At 43.9% G+C, this 21,775-nt stretch overlaps 1 protein-coding gene across 1 annotated transcript in view; it reads right to left on the reverse strand.

Moving 5' to 3' along the window:
• Positions 1–21,775, reverse strand: part of LOC144792693 (carbonic anhydrase 15-like) — a 180,976-nt gene that overhangs the window by 56,509 nt on the left and 102,692 nt on the right. The window contains exon 3 of the mRNA XM_078667847.1: positions 5,271–5,441. Coding sequence (XP_078523973.1) covers positions 5,271–5,441 — 171 coding nt within the window. The remainder of the gene's footprint in view (positions 1–5,270; positions 5,442–21,775) is intronic.

Genomic DNA, 21,775 nt, shown 5'->3' on the forward strand with positions numbered 1-21,775 from the left:
GCACAGAAAAAGGAAAGAGAGGCTGGAAGATAGGAATATATGTGATAAGCACAGAAGAAGGAAAAAAGACTGGAAGATAAGAATATATGTGATAAGCACAGAAAAAGTAAAGAGAGGCTGGAAGATATGAATATATGTGATAATGACAGAGCAAAGAAAGAGAGGCTGGAAGATACGAATATTTGAGATAAGGACAGAAGAGGGAAAGAGGGGCTGGAAGATAGGAATATATGTGATAAGGACAGAAGAAAGAAACAGAGGCTGGAAGATATGAATATATGTGATAAGGACAGAGTAATGAAAGAGAGGCTGGCAGATAGGAATATATGTGATAAGCGCAGAAGAAGGAAAGAAAGGCTGGAAGATTTGAATATACATGATAAGGACAGAAAAAAGAAAGAGAGGCTGGAAGATATGAATAACTGTGATAAGGACAGAAGAAGGAAAGTAAAGGCTTGAAAATAGGAATATATGAGATAAGGACAGAAAAGCGAAAGAGAGGCTGGAAGATATGAATGTTTGTGATAAACACAGAAGGAAAGAGAGTCTGGAAGATATGTATATATGTGATAAGCACAGAAGAAGTAAAGAAAGGCTGAAAGATAGTAATATATGTGATAACGACAGAAGAAAGAAAGTGAGGCTGGAAGATAGGAATATATGTGATAAGCGCAGAAGAAGGAAAGAAAGGGTGGAAGATTTGAATATATATGATAAGAACAGAAAAAAGAAAGAGAGGAATAACTGTGATAAGGAGAGAAGAAGGAAAGAGAGGCTGGAAGATATTAATATACGTGATAAGCACCGAAGAAGGAAATAGAGAATTGAAAATATGATTATGTGTGATAAGAACAGAAGAAAGAAAGAGAGGCTGGAAGATATGAATACATGTGATAAGGACAGAAGAAGAAAAGAGAGGATTGAAAATATGAATATGTGTGATAATGGCAGAGCAAGCACAGAGAGTTTTAAAGGTGTGCAGATGTCAGATAATGACAGACCAAGGAAAGAGTACCTTGAAAATCTGAATATGTGAGAACACAGCAGAGCAAGGACCCAGAGGCCTGAAGATAGGCACATGCAAGGAAATTATTGACCAGGGACAGGAAGAATTAAAGACATGAATATGCCAGCTAACAGCAGCACATGGACGCTTGAAGATATGAATATTCAAATCAATAAGAGAACCTGCACAGAGAGACTTGTAGATATAAAGCAGCAAGATTAAAACAGAGCAAAGTCAGAGAGGTCTGAAGAAATGAATATACCATATAACAACAGAACAAGGAAAGAGATGCTTGAAGATATGACTAGGAGAGATAATATTAGAACATGTGAGATAATAACACAACATGCGAGATAATAATAGAGCATGAATAGGAAGAATTGTAGACAGAGAGGCTTGAAGATATGAATATGCAAGACAATAAGAGAACATGCAAGATAATAACAGAACATGCAAGATAATAACAGAACATGCGAGATAATAACAGAACAGGTGAGATAATAACAAAACATGCGAGATAATAACAGAACATGAGAGATAATTACAGAACATGCGAGATAATAACAGATCATGCATAGGGAGAATTGTAGTCAGAGAGGCTTGAAGATATGAAAATGCAAGATAATAAGAGAACATGTGAGATAATAACAGAACTTGCAAGATAATAACACAACATGCAAGATAATAAGAGGACATGCAAGATAATTAGAGAACATGCAAGATAATAACAGAACATGCGAGATAATAACAGAATATGCGAGATAATAACAGAATATGCGAGATAATAACAGAAAATGCTTAGGGAGAATTGTAGATAGAGAGGCTTGAGGATATAAATATGCGAGATAATAAGAGAACATGCAAGATAATAACAGGACATGCGAAGATAATAACAGAACATGCGAAGATAATAACAGAACATGCGAGATAATAACAGAACATGCATAGGGAGAATTGTAGACAGCGAGGCTTGAAGATATGAATATGCAAGATAATAAGAGAACATGCAAGATAATAACAGAACATGTGAGATATTAACAGAATTTGTGAGATAATAACACAACATACGAAGATAATAACAGAACATGCATAGGGTAATTGTAGACAGAGAGGCTTGAAGATATCAATATGCAAGATAATAAGAGAACACGCAAGAAAATAACAGAACATGTGAAGATAATAATAGAACATGCAAATATAATAACAGAGCATGCGAAGATAATAAGAGAACATGCAAGATAATAAGAGAACATGAGAGATAATAACACACCATGCGAGATAATAAGAGAACATGCAAGATAATTACAGAATATGCGAAATAATAAGCGAACATGCGAGATAATAACAGAACATGCAAGATAATAACAGAACATGTGAGATAATAACAGAAAATGCTCAGGGAGAATTGTAGATAGCGAGGCTTGAGGATATGAATATGCAAGATAATAAGAGAGCATGCAAGATAATAAGAGTGTGCGACGATAATAACAGAACATGCGAAGATAATAACAGAACATGCGAGATAATAACAGAACATGCGAGATAATAACACAACATGCAAGATAATAACACAACATGCGAGATAATAACACAACATGCGAAGATAATAACAGAACATGCCATATAATAAGAGAACATGAGAGATAATAACACAACATGCGAGATAATAAGAGAACATGCAAGATAATTACAGAATATGCAAAATAATAAGAGAACATGCAAGATAATAGCAGAACATGCAAGATAATAACAGAACATGCAAGATAATAACAGAAAATGCAAGATAATAACAGAAAATGCTTTGGGAGATTTGTAGATAGAGAGGCTTGAGTATATGACTATGCAAGATAATAAGAGAACAAGCGAGATAATACCAGAACATGCGAAGATAAAAACAGAACATGCGAGATAATAACAGAACATGGACAGGGAGAATTGTAGATAGAGAGGCTTGACGATTTGAATATGCAAGATAATAAGAGAACAAGCAAGATAATAACAGAATATGCGAGATAATAACAGAATATGCAAGATAATAATAACAGAACATGCGAAGATAATAACAGAACATGCGAGATACTAACAGAACATGTGAGATAATAACAGAACATGGACAGGGAGAATTGTAGATAGAGAGGCTTGACGATTTGAATATGCAAGATAATAAGAGAACAAGCAAGATAATAACAGAATATGCGAGATAATAACAGAATATGCAAGATAATAATAACAGGACATGCAAGATAATAACAGAACATGCGAGATAATAATAGAACATGCAAGATAATAACAGAACATGCATAGGGAGAATTGTAGACAGAGAGTCTTGAAGATATGAATATGCAAGATAATAAGAGAACATGCGAGATAATAACATAATATGCGAGATATTAATAACAGAACATGCGAGATAATAACAGAACATGCGAGATAATAACAGAGCATGCATAGGGAGAATTGTAGACAGAGAGGCTTGAAGATATGAATATGCAAGATAATAAGAGAACATGCAAGATAATAACAGAATATGCGAGATAATAATAACAGAACATGCGAGATAATAACAGAATAAGCAACATAATAATAACAGAACATGCATAGGGAGAATTGTAGATAGAAAGGTATGAAGAGATGAATATGCGATAACAGCAAAACAAGGACAGAGAGGCTTGAAGATATGAATGTGCCGGGCAACAATGGAACAAAGACAGAGAGACTTAAATATGTGATTATGCGAGATACAGAAGAAGGACAGAGAGGCATGAATATATGCATATCTGCGATAACAAGAGAGCACGGAGAAGGAGGTATGAAGACATGAATTTATGGAGGAATCACAGAAAAGGAGAGGCTTGCATACACAAATTTGTTGGTGATCCCTTTTCAGATGAACCTTGCTTTTAGCTTTTCTACGGCAGAAACACTACAAACTAACTGTGGAGTCTGCAGAGCTGTGTGTCGCCAATCAGAAAAGCGCTTCAACACCTCGTCAGGGGTTCTAAGCGCTATATACATCTACGATACAATTGGTTGCCCCCGTGAAGCAAGGAGGCACTGGAACATGCAGGGCAGCCATTAAACACCATCTCCGACAACTGCCACATAAAGGTCACTGCAGGCAACTACTTTACAGAACCACTGCCAGAGGCTACCAGATTACAACACATGCATTGTAGCGAGGGGAGGGTGGCACCAAATGGCAAACTGTCATTTTGCCTGTGTCTTTAAAAATATTAGCACTAGTGCTGCTGGTAAGAGGGGACAACACATAACGCCTCCTGCAGCTGCCTACATTCATTCATGCTTGCCCTGGAGTGCAGTGTTAGGCGGGAATAGTTTGGGTCGCTCATTGGACAGGTTTTATTTTTGCAATCCCACTTGCTCCACCCTTATCAACAGGCAGGGCATGTAATTTGGGGGCAGATGTATCAAACTATTTTTTTGTCGCAAACGCTGTGAATCGGTTAAAAAGCAGTGTTTGCGACAAAAAAATCAGAAAATGGAATGTATCAACTAAAATGCATCGCAATATTAAGGAATCGCAAATTTTGCGATTCCTTAATATTGCGTAAGCATTTAAGGAATCGCAAATTGCGATTCCTTAAATACTATGTAAGAAGCAATTAAGTTTTGCGAATTTACACAAAGAAATCGCAAATTACCACCAACTTGTATTTGGTGGTAATTTGCGAATTCTTTTACAAATGAACTTTTTTGCATTTGTAAAGGTGCCATGTGGTGCTCATACATGCCCTTAGGGCATGTATGTGTGCCATATGCGCATGCGCATGTAAATTTCAGGGGTGCAGCAGGGTGTCCTTAGGACACCCTTGAGCCCTTGAAAATATTCTCAATTTGCGATAAGCAAATTGCAAATCGCAAATTGAGAATAACTTCACATTTCTTCCTATGGGCCTCTTGGTACATAGAAATGAATGGGAAATTATTCCTTAATTGCGATTAGTAATTTGCTAATTGCAATTAAGGAATTTTAAGAAATCGCTAAAAAATAGCGAATTTTTATATACATACCATTTTGCAATTCTCATATAGCGATTCTCAAAAAATCACTATTTCAGAATCGCAAATAGGTATTTTGATACATCTCCCCCCTAGACACCACACAGCTCACCAGCCTACTCTACAGAGCATCTCTGAGACCCCCACCAAAGAGCGCCTAGAAGCAATCAAGTGCTGTAGTGTGCAACTTACAAACACATTCGACACAAACATGACATCTGAGATGTGCCCAAGCTCCGCCCACCTGTGTGTCCGTCATTCATGATCTTCCACTTGCCCGGGGGTGCCTTGTCGTAGCCATTGAAGGTGATGTCTCCCAGGGCCTCGTCTCTGCTGATCTTGGACCTGTCGATGTCGATAGGTGACTGGTTTTCTCCCCCGCAGTTGTGGTTGATATCCTTCCAGTGGGGCGGACCTGGAGGTAGAGAAGCAGCGGTTGGCTGGTTAACTCGGTTGGTTTGGGGCGCGTGTAGTGTTTTTGGGGTGGGCGTTTGATGGCCCTGCTGGAGGGCTCGCTCCATGTTAAAGAAACTTTGCACTGGTACAAAAATAAAGGCAAAACTATTTGAGCAATTTAATAGCTGATGTAATAGGAATTAGAGCAAACAAATGTTATTCTAGGGGAAACGTCCATTACAACGCAGTCATTACAATGCACTACCTTTACAATGCAGTCATTACAACGTAACTGCCTTTACATCGCATGCCATTACAGCACATGCCATTACAATGAATGTCACTACAACGCATACCATTACAACGCATGCCTTTACAACGCATTATAAGGTAAGTAATGGAGATTTTTTAGTTTTAGGGTGGGTATAGGTTTTGGGTAGTAGGGAATAGTCATTTTTACCCTTACACTATCCAACACTTACCCTACTGTTGCCCTAAAATTATTATGTGTTGTAATGGTATGCATTGTAATGGAATGAGTTGTAATGGCATGCATTGTAATGGTAGTTTTAACAAATGCTTTGTAATGGCATGCAATGTAAAATCATTAGATGTAATGGTAGTTGTGATGTAAAAACGGTGTTGTAAAAGCATGCGTTGTAATTGTTTGAGTTGTAACATCATATAATCTTATTCTAGTCCATACTGAAAGAGTTTTAAAACAAATAGATTGTGGAGTCATTGCTAAAGATACCCAACATATTTACTGTCCTTTTACGGGTACAGACAAGATTTCAGGAAAGTATTCCAAGTCCACAAATACAGCACAAAATAGTGGAAAATGCTTTTTTACTAACTTTGCTAATTATGTAATACGAAGAAAAGTTTTTTTGCTATAACATAGTATTACCTTCAGCTTTAAAAAAGTGCAGAAATACATATTCTCTGTGTCATAGAATGAAACACAGCAAGCACACTGTGTAATCAGTTTTCTTCCTGCTTCTCCACATTTTAACCTGGTGAAAAGCTTTTAGATTGGAGCACATACTACAGTCCCCATGAACCAAGCAGCAAAAATGGTGTGAACTGTGTTTTTCCCCCCAGAAGCAGTGCTTAAGTTGAGCCAGTGGTCCCCGGCACTCGGCACCTGCCACATGGTGGAACAGTTTGCATCATTTAAAGATGAGCAGAACAGCAGTTGTTTATGACCTCAATATACATTGACAACAACTAATACTTGCTCTCAAGCCATTCTTTGAGCTGTGGGGGCCTCGAACCGTCTGAATTGTCACACTTGTATGAGTGTGACGGTTAGAAGTTGTGTTGGCAGTGCTTTAAATGGGCCGGAATTGTCCGGTACTGAGTACTGGCACTTTTTAATTTTGAGAGTGAGAGTTCCTGCACTTCTCAAGAAAAACGTAATACTTTTAATTGGAGAGTACCGGCACTTCTCAGAAACAGGCAGGTCCTCTGTGTCAGAGTACCAGGACTTCTATTTCTCCATTTCAAGCACTGCGCGTTGGTACCGTCATTGGCAGCGCTACCACTGGCAATTGGTTGTACAAGCTGGAGTAGCGTCCTGACGAAGACCCTGGCACTTATTGTTTTACAAATTAAGCCCTGCCCAAAAAGTACAAATGTCTGCATTGTGCGGCTTTGTGCTTGTAACAGCTGGTCATGGTGGATGTAGGATTTTACGGTGCAGTCTAGCTCAGCAGTCACCGGCCCGGCTGCTCTGCGCGCCACCCTCCCCATGCCAGTCGCTCCCATCTCTCTAACTCTCCCACTTTCCTGGTCTGCTCACAACCTGGGTGTTGATCTTTGGTCCACCCCTCACCTTCTCCGCTCTCATCTCCCGCGTCTCTAGGAAGGTTGAATGCCATTGGCTGAGGTGCCACCTTGGAAATGGGAAACCTGTGATCCAATTCTAGGTCAATCACTCAAATCACAAATATTGGTGAAATATAAAAAAAATGCTAAAATGCCCCATCACCATCAAGTCCTAGTTTTTGTTATACAGTCTCCAGCAGATGCCCCACAACCTACTGCTTTGTGTGTACTTTCTTGGAATGCGCGGTCTGCCCAACAAAAGGGGCCTCATTTATGAGGCCGTGCGTCACTTTTACGACGCCGGTGCGTCACTTTTTGTGACGCACCAGCAGCGTAAAAAATTTGCCTTGTTGCACCATATTTACAAAGTGACGCATATAGGTAGATGCATCATTTTGTAAACCCCTGTGCCACATTATACCTGTGCCAGGTATAATGTATGCAAGGGGGGCGTATTGACGCAAGGAAGGGTCGTAGAAGTGATGCAGTGAAATCTATGTGATTTCACTGCGCCACTTCTAGGACACAAATGCGTCACTTTCTTACGCCTGCCTCACAGCAGGCGTAAGACTGACGCAGGCCCTTTCACATGGGGCTTGCCCCATGTGAAACGATACATTGCTGGAGTTGCGTCACTTTTGTGATACACTCCAGCAATGCGCCACTTTTGCGCCTACAGATACGTCAGAAATACTGACGTATCTGTAACTCCTTGCGACATGATGCGTCATACTGTAAATGTGACGCATCATTGGTGGTGCAAGGAGGGCGCAATGAAAAGTGACGCATCGCTGTTTTCACGCAGCGATGCGTCACTTTTCATAAATGAGGCCCAAGATATTTTAGCTAAAAAAGAAGAGATGGTCTTTATTGTATAGTCATCTAAAACTATTACAATTATTAATTAATTCAGTAATAAAATACCATCAGATAATTAAAGGCAGCATGCATAAAACCATCTTTTGTGACTGATAAACATGTTGAGTACAAAACTGTAATACCATCATGTATAAATTGGACAGAGGTAGGCCTTGCTATTTTCAGGTTCTATTTGTAGTGTTTCCTGGTGTATTTTTTTCAGTGTGCTCAAATAATATAAAAATCGGTGGTTATCAGTGTTTACAAGTTTTTTGCTCTCTAAAAAAATGACAGGAATGGTTTTACATAGTGCTTATTTTGACTTTCATGTCCTTCTTTGCCTCATTCATTCCTGTCAACTCTTCTGTCCTTCGTTCCTTGCCTTAAATCCATTGTCTCTAACTTTGCATTGAATTTGCTCTTGCAAGTAACTTCTCATTATGTTCCCTACATGCCTGCCCCTCTCTCATTTCTCCTCTTTGCAATTGCTCTTTCCAGCAGTTCAGTCTCAACCCATATCCAGGATGTGCAAGGATGGGGAAATGCTGCACTTTAATAAAATTTAATTGCAGCAGATGAAAAGTTAATGGTGGACATTTAACTCACCTTTCTGACTGCTCTGGTAATCCTCTAAATGGAATAGAGTAATGAATAAATATTTTCTAGTTAGGACATGGAAGATATATTGCACAGCTTTGTCTCAAGACACCAAGAAGGGACTAGAGTATTAGATGTGGCCTTAGCATCCAATCTAGGCCAATTATTGTTCAAGGAGGAGAAGTCTGCAAAGACATTATTGAGCACACTGCTAGCGGCAGGGTCATTTTTTAAAGCAAACACCCTCCTGCAGTCCAAAGAAGCAGCTGAGGCAGTTAGAAATGCCAGGACCTTCTGTCATTTGCTTGCCCAGTTAGGGCAGCAAATACAGTTTGTACTGGGATATGCCTGTAGGGTTTTATGTTTATTTGGAAGCCAGTCCAGGCCATGCATTGATTTATACTAAGCGTGTGGGCCTTTGTTTATGTGAAAGAAGTGTGGGAGCTGTGCTCCTGCCAGGTATGGATAAGAGTCGCCCAAGGCTCTTCGCCTTTGTGTTCTGTGCAGCGTTCATTGTTCTAGTGCATTCTTTGCTTTCGGGGAAGGAACGAGCACAGCTCTACAGGTTTCCTTTTAATAACATAACATGAGTATTTGTAAAGCGCACTTTCACCCAGAGGTATCTTGGCACTGAGTAACAGATGTTTATTGTTACCCTACTCAATGGACCTCATTTTATCGACCTCAGATGGATGAAACACTGAGTGAACCCACGGGGATTTGAACCTGTGACCATGAGGTTGAACACAGGCCCCTAAAAGTGGACGCATTAGTCCATTGAGCCACCAGACCAGGCTTAAACCACGGTCTGTTTGGTTTGAGCAGGTGCTTTTGCCACGTGTCAGGCCTTGTTTCAGCACCATAAGTTTGAATCTTCATTTTGACATGGAGACAACAAGAATGAAAGTTGAACTTGGTGATCCTCATAAATAAATATGTTCTACTTTGGTGCAGGGTAAATATGGGTCCATGACCCTGTTTTTGCTCAAACTGTTGTCTGCAGCCCCCTCTAGGACACACAGAGCTGTAGCGGCCTCTGCAGGTTTCTGAACTGGACAGTCTGCGGTTCATGCACTAACTCACAGAATAAGTTTAGGTTTATGTATGCTCCATTGGCAGGGAAGTTTCAGCAACACCAGAACAAAGACCACTGCTGGGACTGTACATGGTTGCTGAATATGTTCATGCTATGGTCCTAGTTCTGTATGGGGTAGCAGCACCAATAGGTCTGATTTTCTTACCATCATAATTTAAAACTAAGGACATGAGTGTTCCTCACAGTGATTTATAAGAGGACATTGATTTCCTGGGCATTGTTTCCACAGTGATCTTTGTTGCTACAATATTGATGCCTGTATGTAGTTGGGCTTTATTCTATGGAATGTGTAAGTATGTGGGTTATGGTCCAGCTTGGAATTCTGGCTGTGTGCAGTTGGTGGAATGCAACCTGATGGGTAGTGCTGACTTGTGCACTACTACACTTCAATTGGCCTAATGGCTAGGGCGCTCGACCTCGAATCTGGGGAACTGGGTTCAAGTCCCAGCAGTGATGCTGAACATACTGTGATTCTGGGCAAATCACTTAATCTCCCTGTGCCTAACAAAAACAAATGTGTCCTCATGTAATGCAACTGGTGCTATGTAAAGCGCTCTGATGCCCAATTTGGGTCAAGTTTGCTTTATACAAAAAAAGGTTGCTTCAACCACCTACTGGAGGGCTTCTCATTAAGGAGCTTTCAGAAGGTAAAGTTCTGTCCTGCTGTCTGTGAAAGAAGAGGATATTGTGGTGGTGAAATTATCCACTGGCAGATGTATCTATCAGAAACTACTATAGTAACCACTGTATAGCAGCATGCAGTGGGAAGTGAGCTGAAGCCATTTATGGTGAACTAAGCCCCCAAACGGGAGTAGAAGTAGGTCTGGGAAGTCCAGTGGTTCCAGTGGCCTTAGGGATGCTCAAAAGTCTATATTAGGTGACACATCAGTGCCCAAGAGGATGATAGTTGGAGCATCCATCATAGGAAAGAGCTTTGACATATTGACTTATACTGATTAGACACCAAAGTAATAAAAGTGGAGCAAAATCTGGTGTTTTCCAGTTTCTCCTGAAAATCAAATATTCCCTTCAGTGGTATTTTATCGGTTAAATTCGGTTTTAACTGGAAACCCTAGTTATACGCCCTGATTGAGTTCAGATAGTCCCTGCCCGACCCACACTTTACAAGGCAGCCCGTTGTCTTTACATAAAAGTTAAAACCAGTTATCATAAATCATTTTTATTTGGTGTCCTTTTCCTGGAATTTAGGTTTCCACCAGGTCCATAAACTTGACAAATCTGGTATTTAACTGTAGGTTTTCTTCGATCAAGGAGAGGATAAGGGCTTAGTAACAAGTTCAAGCCTTGAGTTGGTTGAGAGGAGCCCGGATCCGTTTTTTGCATTCATCGATAAGTATAGAACAAATGCAAGGCACATGCAAACTTGATTCTCGCTTGTTGTCACAAAGTCTACATTTGATGTTGTCAGGAGGACCAACTCAGGCGGTGCTATATCTTTCGTTGGAACATGCCATACCAATCCCTCATTAATTTGAGTTTTAGGTTCAGGGAATAGTGTTTCCAAAAATATGTTTGCCTATGACCTGGCTTGAATATATTGATCAACATCCAAGTATCTGATGAATTACATAAAGCAGATTTGTCATGTTCATGTGAAGTGATTTTTAAAGGTTACCAAATATCAGCCTTATCGGAGCCTGTGATGCACAAGTACGGAGGCAGAGAAGTTGTCTATAAATGTTAATTTTAAAGTTGTTAACTTTTATAGTCTCACTTGTGCCTTCTTTCCTCTCTGCTATCCTTCTTACACTCCTCCACCTCATTTGGACTATCACTCCCTTTCAGTCACTGTTTAACTGCTCAATCCATTAGGTTGCCTCCGGGTAAGTATACACTCCTCCTTCATTCAGTCATTCATTCATTATATCATTCATTTTATAACTCCCATATTTTGCTCTTATCACACCTTTCCTTATTTCTCTCCATTCATGGATGTGGATTCTCTAAAATACTGGGAGCTGTAGAAGTGACATCACTTACCCTTTAACATGTGATGACATCACAGGCATGGAGTGCCAACTACAAAAAGTAATAACAGTTACTGAGCTCTATGTTTTTGTTTTTGCTACTGTCTTCTTAGTCCCTGAACAAGTGAATGAAAACCAATTCCAGGAGTAGCAAAGGTCAAGCAAGAGGTAGCAGTTTGGCCACAGATGACATCCATGCAGCCTTTCCCTCTAGAATACCACTTTGCCTTTGTGCATTGATCTTAACTCTGTTTGTGGAGAAGTGTGGCTCAATGGTTAGAGCGGCAGACCCTGTTGCAGAGGTCTAGCCCGGGACCAGGGTTCAATTCCCGCCTCGACGGGTCTTGGGCTCAATTTCCTTGGACCTGATAATTCTCGCCTCTGTGCCTATTCTAATCATGGGTCCCACTCTGCAACTCTGGGCAAAAGCTTGCTTAATCTCCACAACGGCCCCAACAGCGCTGGGATGCCTAGCTTCATGTTGGGGGTGCCCAGGATAGGGCATTTCACCGGGAAAAGCCAGGAAAGCCAGGAAGGGTTCCACAGCGGTATGAGTATCAGCGCCAAGACACCTCAGGGTATAAGTGCGCTATACAAGTACGAATTCATTTCATTTATGGCATGTCCTCTTCATAATGTATCTAGTTGTGTTGTTCTCTGTATTGTTACTTGCTCTCTAGGTTCTGTCTGCAATGCCTGTCTGTCGCTCCTCTTTGTCGAGTCACCAATTCTGCTTTCGTTCTTTGGGCCTTTAATTCTCTAGAATATTGGACCGCCCTTGTAGGAAACTGTATTGCTAAATTATGAGAGAGAGCGAGGCCAGAGTCTTGATGTAAACAGTGGCAGTGATCCCGCAAAGTCAAAATGATCCTGGGGCATATTATCAAGAATGGAGTTAAGATTATCGCCGCATTAGCACCAGGAAACTGCCGCTAAAGCGGCGATAATGGGCTTGATAATACGCTGCAGAGAATTCCAATAGAAGCCCATGTTCACACCAGAACATGGGTTTCTATGGGAATTCACAAGGGCATATTATCAAGCCCATTATCGCCGATTTAGCGATAAGCGATAAGGAATATGGGTAAATTGGCACAAGCACCAAGCACTTCCTAAAACAATGTTGCTTCTGGAACATGTGCAACAACTCCAAGACAAAATTACATTTATAAAATAATTATGTTAAAAAACTCAAACAGTAAAGAAGAGCAACATGTACTTATTAGAATAGCACACAAATAAAATAATTAGCTATAGGGGTCAGGAATTGTTAAAACAACTTTCCATAGAAAAGAATATGAACTCAAAATCCAATGTAAGTCAATTAGATACAATTGACCTAGAACTAGGCAATGTCTGAGGACAACAGGCAAAGAAGTTAGGAAGGTTCCACCATTCCATAGTTAGAGAGGACTTGCACTGAGCCACCTTTAGTCGCCACCTGCTGATGGCATTGGGTCAGAGAAGGGTTTATGGGTCATCCTAATCTAAATTTTAACTGCAGACGTTGATGTTTTCTGGAGAAGTCCCACTGGGGCAAGGTTGTCAGCTGAGGTTAAGCAGGGCTCCAGAAGACTAAATACTCTTTCTTGTAATCCCATGGTAGCCTTGTGTGAGAAAGTGAGTTTCTTTTGCAGTACCCCCCCACTTTTTGCTCGATACCTGATGCACTTTTCCTTTGTGTGCCCTGGGTCCCTGCCAATCAGGTACCCAAGGCCTGTGTTCCTTCCCTAAAAACTGTAAAAAAGCCTAAACCCAATTGGCATCTCTGGAAACATGTCAGCCCCTAGTAAATGGTACCCTAGGTACCCAGGGCATTGTGACCAGAGAAGACCCCTAAGGGCTGCAGCACTTATTGTGCCACCCTTAGGGGCCCTGTACCAGGGTACAGGGCCACACACACACTGCCTTTGCAGGCTGAGTGTCCTGGTACAGAACTAAACAAAGAGTCGACATGGCACACATGCCATGCCCACAAACCCACTGCCCTGGCATACATCAGCCACCCTTCTAGCTGGGAGCCCTATGCCAGTGGTGTGGGCACAGGTGCATGAGCTCTGTGCTCCTACAGTACCCAGGGCCATTCCTGGAGACTGTAAGTGCAGGGATGCCATTAAGAGTATATGGTGCTGGGAGGTTGTCATTACAAACTGATGACAAGTTTGATATCAAACTTCTCAGCACAATAAACCCACACTGATGCCAGTGTGGGATTTAATGTAAAATTCACTACAGAGGGCATCTTAGAGATGCCCCCTGAAACCTAAACCTACAATCCACATCTTGTCTGAGAAGCTGCCTAGGCTGCCACACAGTAGACATGTTGCTGGACCCCTGGGTGGAGAGCTCCCGCTCTCCTGGGCCTGCAACAATGCACATCCTGGGACTAGGTGCCAATCCTCCTCTCCCGGGATGGGCAGGGGATGCTTCAAAGGCATTCCGCCTTTGTGAGCTTCTCCAGACCACTTGCTGTACTGAGCAACTGGCCCCCACCAGTTCTGACGCCCACTCTGGCAGGAAGACTGGCGGGAAATCCTACGTCAGAAAGGGGGGGTGCCAACCCCACCCCTCAGGTGGGAGAGGAGAGGCGAGGTGAAGCATGACCCGAAGATGGGGAGCCCTGCCCAATCACAGCTAGGCTCCTGCTCCCCTCCCACAGGAGAGGAGCAGGCTAGGGGGTGTACCAACCCCAGGACAGGGACCCATTGGTCCCTGCCCTTTGCCAACCTGTAATGCCCCTAAATTCAGTATTTAGGGGCACCCTGAACCTTTTTCCACAGATCCAGATTACAAAACAAGAAAGAAGATCAAAGAACAGGAAGACCTGCCCTGCAGCTGCTAAAAAGAGGAAGACACCAACTGATTTGGCCTCAGCCCTACCGGCCTGTCGACCCTCGGACCTGACTGTCTTGTGACTCTGACTACCTGGGTCTCCCACGAGCAGTGATACTGCTCAAAGCAAGTAATTAGCCCGGAACCATGAACCCTGAACAGTCTGCACCCGCAAAGCCGGGCCTGTGCTGGAGTGAATCAAGACCCTGAGGAAGTCCCTCCAGCGATTCTGACTTGGAATCCAGTGCCCAAGGACCCTCCTTGATGACCTCGACGACGCCTGCAGCCTCAGGACAAAGGACCCCTCCGACCGCAACCAGCATGGGGTAAGATTTCCCGACTTCAAAAGACACCCCTGCACCCGGCGCCCCACCGCCCAACTCCTGGGTGCCTACCTATCCTCCAAGATCCCCACTTACCCCTCGAAGTGTTGGTTACTCCAGAAGATCCTCCGTCCCCGAGCCTGCAGCCTTTGTTCCCTTTTCAAGATCGTCATTGAATAACATTGAGCGCCGGACGGCTCAAAAGCACCCTGCACCCAGCTGCCCGAGTGCCCCTGGCAGTGCAACCTGTACCCTATCCAACTTCCCCATTAGCCCTGAACAAGTGTGTGGGAGCCCAAAGCCAAAAGCCACCAACCGAAGGCCCCCTGCCTCTCATTGGATAACATTAGGCCTAGCTACCTCTGCACCTGGCTGCCCCTGTGCCGCTGCGGGTGTACCAACTGTACCTACCTGACCCTGGGGGACCCCTAAGTCTATGCCCAGAACCTTAACTTCACCAGTCGAGTACTCACCTGAAAACCGATGACTCACTTTCCTGCCATAGGATAACATTGACAGGTTTGACTCAAAAAATCTTCTAAGTGTGAAGTTTTGAAACTTTAAAATATTCATCTAAAATCAGCCGAATACCGAATTCCGAAGTACTCACCTGTGATCAGGAGAGAAGCCAGTACTGTACCTTTTAGCCAAGTACTGAACCGCAAAAATAATCATAGCCGTGCTTACTGGTAACCTGAATTTTCTCCATAGGAATCCATTGTCTGCTTTTCTATGAAATTTCTTCTAAGTGTCTACTTTCGAAAACTTGAAATATTTCTTAAAAATCGTACCTACTACTGAAACGTAATTACTTACCTGTCTTAAGTAGAGACTCCAGTGCTGGACCTAGGAGCCCAGTACTGGATTACAAAAGTAACGAGAACGTACTTTACCTGTAACCTGAATTTTCTCCCATTGGATAACATTGCTAGATTTTCACTGAAAAGTTTCTAAGTGTGGACTTATAAAATACCTTTTTATTCTTTCAAAATCATTGCGATAACTCAAACGTTTTTACTAAACTGTTTTCAGCTTAGACCCCAGGCCTGAATTTAGGATACAGTCCTGGAGTTACAAAAGTAATTAATAAAGTAATCAGCTGCATTTATGTAGCTTAATTTTAAATTGTGTTTAGAATTGGGTTGCCTACTGCAACCATTGTACCTATTGTGTTTACAAAGTTTATTGCCTCTTTGCAAAGTAATTACATGAGTACTCATATCGAGAAAAGTATATTTTGATACCTGTTGGTTCTGAAAATAAAACAAACTATATATTTGGTTATAAAAACAATTGGCCAAGAGCTCAGTTCTTGAGTGTGTGAAACCTTTTGCTGACTGAGTGTGTACAACAAATGCTTTACACGGTCCTCTGGTACTGCCTTACTGCGCGACCAAGCTGCCACTTTAGAGAGTAAGGTCAGATCTGACTTTAACCTCTGTTATACCTCTTGGGATTGTGGACTCTATACACACGGTACCCTACTTTGGACCAGTACATATAGAGCCACTTTCTCACACCTTGGGCCTCTTCCAGGCAGATCCAGATTCCTCTTTCTTTAGTCTGGGGAGGTCAGTTCCCGCCTCTAGCAGGGTTCTTTTGGTTAAAACTTGGACTACTTGTCTTTCTAGGTCAACAAAGGCTATCTTCTTTAGCCCTTGGGAGCAGTCTTGCAGGCCTGGATATGCAGGATAAGGCTGGAGACTCTCTTGCCACAGTCTTGCGTCAGGCAGAGTGAATTCTTACAGCAAGCAGGCAGCCATCATCTCTTCTCTTCTGTGTAGATCAGCTCTTTCTCTTTATTGTGCTTTTCGGCAGCAGTTCTTAAAAAGGTAAACTCCGCTCTGACTAGCAACAACCGCTGGGTCAATCAAGCTAATGTTTTTTAGCTTTCACCAACTACGTCCTTCTGCTGTGTGGTGCAGTTCCCTCAGCCACTTTCCTTACTGTCAGGGCACGCCCAGAGTACCGTGTGCAGCACTTGGCCAACACAGTGACTCCAAGCCTTACTTTTATTTTTCTCCCTTTCTTCCCAACCTCCTCTGAGGACCAGTCCTCTCGTGACACCACAAGACCAAAGAGAGTTTCCTTCTCTCCGACAAACGTCTTCCTTTCATCCATTCTGAGGCAAGGGGACCCCTTCCATGCAAAGGGAACATATGCTAAGGCACTTATTAACAGAGAGACAAGACCTTGGTGTGGGGCTGTGAAGTGCTGGCACTTGCCACCACTCTTCCAAGATGATTTAAAGAGCTTCCATTAGCAGCCGCGGCCCGTGGAGGGAGTTCCGGTAGGGCAGAAAGGTGGGGCGGGGGAGGGGCAGGTTGGGAGGTGCTAAAAACCGGAATATGGATAATTGGAGGTAAGTAAACAATTTAGTGAATAAAAATTAATTTCGTAGCGCGCGCTGCAACGCATTTTGCAATGCAGGGCGCGCTACGAAATTCGTTTTATTAATTAAATTGTTTACTTACCTGCAATTATCCATATTCCGGTTTTTAGCACCCCCACCCCGCCTTTCTGCCCCACCGGAACTCCCACAACGGGCTGTGGCTGCACATTGGTAATAGAGAGAGAAACAGGTCACCTCTGTGTTCTCAGTACAAAAGACATGAGGGTTATGATAACAGGGCAACCCAACCTAAGGATAGCCCTCAGAGGCCTATTGATTAGCTCCTTAACTGCGCCGAATGTTCCGCGCTAGTGTGGAACATTCTATTGCGCGGGCGGGGCCGCGACGGCCAACGGACGTGTGCAGCACTTCACAGGTAGTGCACGCGACGGCCATTGGCCGTCGGCAGCAGCGATGAGGTTAAGGATGGCTGGCTGGTCCTGTAATTAAATCTAGTGCTGTTTTGGAATTGTGACCACAAAAGGTATGCACGTTTAGTATAATAAATGCTGGATTTAAAGAACTTTGAGAACAATTTGCCTAGTAAGATGCTATGATTACCACCCTTTGTTTTGGTCATGATGAAGGCCCTTACAGAGGTCTTCTGCAAGCGCAAACAGATTGACGCTGATGTTCAATGAGTTTTTGATTACCATTAGATTTTTAATTTATAGAGGTCATGAATAAAAAAAGGGTTACAGATATTTTGTGCTATTGACACATCTTAGTGAGTTTGGGTTAGGTTTTTTCCAGCCCCTTCAGGCACACTAACCACTCGGAGCGATAGCTCCAGAAATAGACCGAGTTTAAGGCGTCTACAACTACACAGCTTTTAAATTTACGGAGAAAGCTGAAGCGATAGTTACTCACTGATATGGTATGTGCTAGAACTGCTGGCGTTGATTGAAAGGACCCATTGATGACATTGTGGCAAACTATCTCCACGGCTGCAGACAACTGTTACTGCTAGAGCTCATGAGGTACCTCTTTCTTTTCTTTTTTATGTGCAGCACTCATACAGAGAGGAAAAAGCCTCCCAGGATTGTTTGTGTGCAGGAAGGTGCCCCTTCCTGCAGAAAAATAATCCTGCATGCAACACAGGCACCCTTGCACCATGGTACAGCCAAAATGTCATATCCAAATAATTGGAGTCTCAGGGGTAGAGATAAAGGGGTACAAGCCGCCCCCCACTCAAATCATAATACACAAACACAGGCCTGTCTACCAAGGCACTCTAACTTTAGTTTAAATGTAACACGGGTAGGGTCATACGAAATTTTTTAATTACCAACAGCCAAGTACTCTTTGGCTTTACACATCCTTCCGAGTGTCAAAGATTAATACGGTACTCACACAGCAGACAACCAATCTATCGCTATACCATCACCCACCAAGCAGTATTTGTGGGAAAAAAGTGTGGAGAAGAGAGTGAGCCCCTCACGGAAGAACCACCAATCGGGTTTATCTGACTAGTAATTGTCAGTAATCCCAATTATCAACATTGGTGACTCACTCTCATGACAGTGGGAAAGGAAAACAAACACCAGAAAAAGACCGACAACATATAACAGTGCTTCTTCTCAACATCAGCCCCACAATCTGCTGACTGTTCTTATCATAGCGGGTTGACGTTTTGCCCTTGCTATGTTTTTTGTGTACATCTAACACAAAAACACAAAATCCCCCAGTGAGAAAGAAAACGTGAATCTCACACAATTAAAATGGAAGAGTTCACTAGCCACTCTGGATTTATTCTGGGCTGTGAATCCTCCCAAGTTAAAAATGACTCACACCATACGTAGTCTCAGGTGGGTCATGGGTGCCAACATGTTTCGTTGCTCTTATTTTCCGCAACTTCTTCAGGGCAAATGGGGGTTACCCACTGCAATTGCCACTTTCTTTCAACACACACCTGGGGTTAGCGACTTTCACGCATACCTGCTACCCCTTTATTTGCCAGTATACTCGTGTCCGGAAGGATCACGTGTTGATTCTGGAAACCCGCTATCGTCGGGTCTTCCACACTCGGTCACCGCACAGCTTATCCTCAACCGGATAAGCTGTGCCGGTGTGTGTGTTGAGGGAAGGCATGGCTTGGCAGTTCGGGCTGGACTGTTCCCATGAGGCACAGGGTCAGACTGATTTGCATATGGCCATGTCTGAACTGGGGTGGCAGAGTGGGCTAAAGAACGGTGATGGATTAAACCAAGATCTGTTCACTGGGTGTGAGTGTTTGATTGGTTCAGATGCTCCGTCCATCACCACCCCCTTTTGTACGAGCCTTAAAAAAGGACATAATCCTTTAAAGGTGTCAGAAAAGGGAGAGGGGTGAGTCCATGACCAGAAGTTTTCTTGGCCACGTCGCCCGCAGGGGGACATTAAAGGGGACATCCTGTTAGTGTTTCCCCACTGTCTGCAGAATAGTATTTTTACAGGGGCCACTTTACTAAGCTATCTCACAAGGGCAAGCAAGTGATCTCAGCCCCGGAGCAAGACCACTGACTCATTGTCAGTGAAATTGCTCTCCCACCCTCGCAGCTCCACCATTAAGTGAGGTGCCCCTGCCCCTGCACTCTTTAGTGTTGGTGATCGAGGCCCTCCTCCACCCGCAGGTTTCCCTGCGCCTCATCCCTGGTGGTCCAGTGGACCTCTGTCTCCTTTCTTTCTTTCTGCTCCTTTACTCGTTTTTCTCCCCTTTCTATCTTTCACCTTTCTGCACCTCTGTTCTTTTGCGCTTTATCTCTGCCCATTTCCCTTTCTCTCCCTCTGCTCCTTCACTCGTTTTCACTCGTTTTTTTCCCCTTTCTATCTCTCACCTTTCTGCACCTCTGCTCTTTTGTGCCTTATTTTTGCCCATTTTCCCTTTCTCTCCCTCTGCTCCTTCTCTCGTTTTCACTCGTTTTTTTACCCTTTCTATCTTTCACCTTTCTGCTCTTTTCTGCATCTCTGCTCTTTTGTGCCTTATTTCTGCCTATTCTCCCTTTTTTCTTTATCCCTTCTTTCCTCCCTTTACCTTTCCCCGCCGCTGCTGCCCCCGCGGCCCCTCCCCCCCCAGCACGACCGTCCCAATCCAGCTCCCCTCCCCACTCCCGCCTCCCAGCTGTCCAGCCCTCCCCGACCCCTACTTAATGGCGGCCACTGCGGGGACAGGCGAGCAAGACCACTGACTCATTGTCAGTGAAATTGCTCTCCCACCCTCGCAGCTCCACCATTAAGTGAGGTGCCCCTGCCCCTGCACTCTTTAGTGTTGGTGATCGAGGCCCTCCTCCACCCGCAGGTTTCCCTGCGCCTCATCCCTGGTGGTCCAGTGGACCTCTGTCTCCTTTCTTTCTTTCTGCTCCTTTACTCGTTTTTCTCCCCTTTCTATCTTTCACCTTTCTGCACCTCTGTTCTTTTGCGCTTTATCTCTGCCCATTTCCCTTTCTCTCCCTCTGCTCCTTCACTCGTTTTCACTCGTTTTTTTCCCCTTTCTATCTCTCACCTTTCTGCACCTCTGCTCTTTTGTGCCTTATTTTTGCCCATTTTCCCTTTCTCTCCCTCTGCTCCTTCTCTCGTTTTCACTCGTTTTTTTACCCTTTCTATCTTTCACCTTTCTGCTCTTTTCTGCATCTCTGCTCTTTTGTGCCTTATTTCTGCCTATTCTCCCTTTTTTCTTTATCCCTTCTTTCCTCCCTTTACCTTTCCCCGCCGCTGCTGCCCCCGCGGCCCCTCCCCCCCCAGCACGACCGTCCCAATCCAGCTCCCCTCCCCACTCCCGCCTCCCAGCTGTCCAGCCCTCCCCGACCCCTACTTAATGGCGGCCACTACGCGGCCGCTGCGCGGCCGCGGGCTGCGGGCACGCCGCTGGTGCACCGAAGGCGCATCAAAGGCAAGCACGTCTGCGCCCGTCTGCGACCCGTCCGCGACCAGCACCTGGAACCCTGGACCTCCGCCCCGCCAACGCTACGACCCAGCAGCACTCCACGCACTCAACCCAGGCTGCAACAACAACTGCAAGCTAGCATCACCAGCCGACACCCATGGACCCTTCAGCTGTCACCGCTGCCGGCACACCTGCAGCACCGCCAAGAACACGGATCCAGCACAACCTGCCCACAAGAACACAACCGAACTAAAGACCCTGCAATGCATCCTCCTCAACGTCCGATCCCTCCACAAACACGCCACAGAAATCTGGGACCTCCTCGACAGCACAACCCCAGACGTAGCATTCTTCACCGAAACCTGGACCAACACCACCTCGGGACCGGACATCGCCATCGCCATCCCCCAAGGATACAAGATCTCCATGAAGGACCGCCCCATCCACCCAGGAGGAGGAATCGCCATCGTCCACAAATTCAGCCTCAGCCTGAGCACACTCCCTGACGAGTCCACAGAACTGATGGAACACCTTCACTTCAAGATACTGGCCAGCCCCACCGCCGCCCTCCGAGG

The sequence above is a fragment of the Lissotriton helveticus genome, chromosome 11 (genome assembly GCF_964261635.1).
Source record: "Lissotriton helveticus chromosome 11, aLisHel1.1, whole genome shotgun sequence".
Taxonomy (NCBI): Eukaryota; Metazoa; Chordata; class Amphibia; order Caudata; family Salamandridae; genus Lissotriton; species Lissotriton helveticus.